At 51.7% G+C, this 3,615-nt stretch overlaps 2 protein-coding genes across 2 annotated transcripts; one reads left to right on the forward strand and one right to left on the reverse strand.

Annotated features, from left to right (window-relative positions):
- Positions 1–437: 437 nt before the first annotated feature.
- LAESUDRAFT_816921 (Phosphotyrosyl phosphatase activator) lies at positions 438–2,607 on the forward strand (the record flags this gene model as incomplete). The annotated part of the gene is made up of 10 exons (XM_040914829.1): positions 438–494; positions 671–820; positions 879–1,007; positions 1,339–1,481; positions 1,537–1,608; positions 1,664–1,787; positions 1,849–1,941; positions 2,004–2,133; positions 2,193–2,486; positions 2,534–2,607. The coding sequence occupies 10 exons, from the start codon at positions 438–440 to the stop codon at positions 2,605–2,607; spliced, it is 1,266 nt and encodes a 421-aa protein (XP_040757268.1).
- Positions 2,608–2,654: 47 nt separating this feature from the next.
- On the reverse strand, positions 2,655–3,189 carry LAESUDRAFT_667875 (uncharacterized protein; the record flags this gene model as incomplete). Its single annotated transcript, XM_040905341.1, has 3 exons — positions 2,655–2,759; positions 2,811–3,043; positions 3,096–3,189. Coding segments are annotated over 3 exons (432 nt in total), but the record flags the coding sequence as incomplete, so codon positions are not given.
- Positions 3,190–3,615: the final 426 nt, after the last annotated feature.

Genomic DNA, 3,615 nt, shown 5'->3' on the forward strand with positions numbered 1-3,615 from the left:
TCGACAATCACGTCCACGTCCATAGCATCTCCATCAGAACCCGGACCTTGCGTGGCTGCGTCTGCTTTTTGCTTGCCCTTACTCTTCTTGCTTGAACCACTCTGCTCTGCCGTTTGCAGGGATTCGTTTTGAAGTCGATGACGGTCTTGTTATCAGCGGGGTCGAGCTGGGTCGCACTTTAGACTTCGATCACTGTTGAACCGGACGCATGTATGCATACCTTTTCTTTTTTGGCCTTTTCGGTGCCTCTTTGATCGCTTGTTTCGGTGCCTTCTGCTTTTTGCTGTTCTTCTGGTATTTAGATGCTATCTGTTGCGTGAAGTCGCATCGCAGGGTAAGACACAGCATATAGAATCAATATGCACTCAGCAGGGGATCATTACTGCTGATTCGCCTGCTCTTCCGAATTGTCCTGCATCAAATAGTACTTTGCAGGGATGAGCTTCAGTAGCGTCTGGAAAGTAGCATTGTGCTTCTCTAGTGAGCTCCGCAATGTAAGTGTTGATGTCGCCATTCTCAAGAGCCATCGAAAACCAGCAATGCCCGAGAACACAACTATAGGAAGGATTGTCAAAGCTCGACTTGATGGATAGAGGTAGCTCGCGAGCGCTAGCTGAGTCGAGCGCTTAGCGCCCCGGGTTGGCGTCATTGACGACCACCATGTCATTAGATCTGTACCCCTCGCAAAGTTATCCTCACGAAGGAGCACCTTGAATACTTCCAGAACTCCCAAACGCACAAGGACATTGTATCGTATATCGAGACACTTAATGAGGCCGTGGTTGGCGTGCAGCTGACCGATCAGTGCACCGAGTCTCCCGTGCGTGAGTGACGTCCCGTTTGCGTGGTTGGAGGCTCACAAAGTCGCTGGGTCGCAGGGTGTGAGAGCGATCGTTGGCATGTTTGACGAGGTGGAGAAGATTGCCAAGGCCACGCCTCCTGTGGACAATAAGGCGTCGCGCTTTGGGAATCCTGCATTTAGGACGTTTTATGACAAGGTTGCTGAGGTGCGTTGCCTTACTCGACGTAGTAAAGATGAGACCTTTTTTTCTGGACGAAAGGCATTTTGGGTGAATTACAAAGTGAAATCCTCTTTCATAAATCTTCATATTAAGCAACAATGTTCGATGAAAGGGGTGTCTCTGCCTGCGTTCTCCATCGAGAAGCCTCAATGTTTGCTGCATAGGATCGAAAACCCGATCTTGCGAACACAGTATGAAACATGACATGTATGCGCGCGTATTCGATGCCTTTCCTCCGGAGAAAAACCGGTCCCTTCTTTGCAATGGCTGTCATAAATCGGTGGCGCAATCGTTAATCTAACCTATGAGGAGGTAGGCTGCACCATCTCTGCACACAAAGTTGCCCGGCTTGGCTCAGGAGGCGATACCCGAGCTTGCTGTGTACTTTGGCGAATCATGGGGCAACCGAGCAAGGATTGCCTACGGAAGCGGCATGGAGCTGAACTTTTTGTGCTGGCTGTACGTCCCATCTCGGCTCGCATTTTGTGGTCGTGCTCAATACAGGTTGGTGTAGCATATGCCTTGAGCGATTAGGGGTTGTGCAAGAAAGCGATCACGTTGCACTTGTGATCCGAGTACTTTGGAGGTGATTATGCGATGTTCTCCTTCACATACTCAATTGCTCATGCCTTATACGACAGATATCTGCAAGCTATGCGAGTGTTGCAATCGACCTATTGGTTGGAGCCTGCAGGTTCGCACGGCGTCTGGGGTCTGGACGACTACCATTTCCTGCCCTTTTGTTTGAGTCTGCGCAACTGCGAGGTGGGTGGCTGGTTTGCTGGATTCCTGGAGCGCTTTTTCATCGGGCATTACAGGACATAAGTACATCAAGCCCAAGGCAATCCACGATAGCGAGATCGTGGACGAGTACGCGAAGCACTACCTGTACTTTGCATGCATCAAATTCATCAACCAGGTAGGTCAGAGGACCGATCGTCGAGCCGATGACTCACCGTGTCGTGCGCCTTTTCTTGACAGGTGAAGACGGCCTCACTGCGGTGGCATTCGCCCATGCTTGATGACATCTCCGCCATGCGTTACAACCGTGTCTTCTATCCCACGCATGTTCTCACAGCGCGGCTTCCTGTAGGTAAGGACGTGGGACAAGGTGAACTCGGGCATGATGGGACAAGGTGAACTCGGGCATGATCAAGATGTATCTCGCAGTGGTGCTCGGAAAGCTGCCGGTCATGCAGCACTTTCTCTTCGGGTCGATTCTTTCGTGGGACGGCCCAATGCCCCCGCCGCGGAGCGAGGTCGAGGAAGACGACGCGCACTTGGGCTACGCGCATGCGCACCCAGACCTCGGGGGCGCGGGTCAGCGCGAGGTGGGGTGGGGTGACTGCTGTGGGATCCCTGTGCCCTCTGTGTTCGCGTCGGCAGTCGCAGAGAAGAGCAAGGCATCAGGCGGGAGGCGGGAGGCTGTCAGGACCGGGATCAGAGCGGTTCCGTTCGCAGACTGTACATGTAATAATGGTATCCGTGTAAGAGTGTGACGTCCTGTCCAGTGAGCAACTTCCTCTTCTACATGAACGCAGACATTATTGTCTCAACAAAGTTCGCTATGGTATATCTAGTCTAAAGATTGAATGGTCTAACAATAACGGTATAGATGCTTGGCGCGTTGAGTCACTTTCTCTTTGCAATCCGGGTCTTCAGCCAGCCATCGGCGCTTCCAATCATGCTCCCGGAACGGATGCGGAACATGTATGTCAACATGTAGATGCACCAAACCTACCCGCTCTGTGTCAGGTACAGTCAAATTCCAAGATCAAGAAAACTCACATTGAAACCAATGTACGCGATGAAAAGACCGAAATCGCGCCAGTGGTTTTTGTAGCAGATGTTAAAACTGGTCTCCAGGAATTCGTCCGCCGTGGTGAATTCGCAGTATTCGCACCCACTGGTCGCGTCCCTGTTGGTGATATACCCGCCGTAATCAGAGCATGTTTGACCCGAGGGTAGATTCAAACTGACGAGCTCTGTCGAAGAGCAACGGATCGGAGTGTTGCCCATCGCTACATATAGCCAGTGAGCAATTGGGCAACAAACAATCAGCAGAAACCATACCTTGACCGACCATACCCTCAATGAGGTACGTGAAGGGAGATAAGCGGTACATCCGTTGCCACCAGCCGAGCTCACGGTATGGCTGAAGTACACCGTCGCTGTATACATCCGTTAGTGCGGTTACAGGAAGATAAGGTACAGCGACACGTACAAGGACAGCACGAAGGAGAACAGGAAACTAACACAAGCGCAGAAATCTGAGCATTGGGGCACATTGCTGCAACGGCCTACACATATCTGATCAGTTCTCGCTTTCAGGTCGGCTGATAGTGAGTGCTTACCTGGCCGATAGTGGTGTAGTATATCGGGAACATGACACCGAGCATAAGATACGTGTAGCCGCCTCGATCACTCGGCAAGGCCACGGTCCAGTACCAGCACAGGAAGTACAACGTCGAGCCGACGATATTCCATGGAATCTCAATCAACATCTGCGACGTGAGCAGTGCCGTCCAACTACACATGCGGCTATGCCGCTCGCGAACTTCATAGATGGTGCGCATGTCCAAGAATGGCACCT

Source organism: Laetiporus sulphureus (genome assembly GCF_001632365.1).
Source record: "Laetiporus sulphureus 93-53 unplaced genomic scaffold LAESUscaffold_200, whole genome shotgun sequence".
NCBI lineage: Eukaryota > Fungi > Basidiomycota > Agaricomycetes > Polyporales > Laetiporaceae > Laetiporus > Laetiporus sulphureus.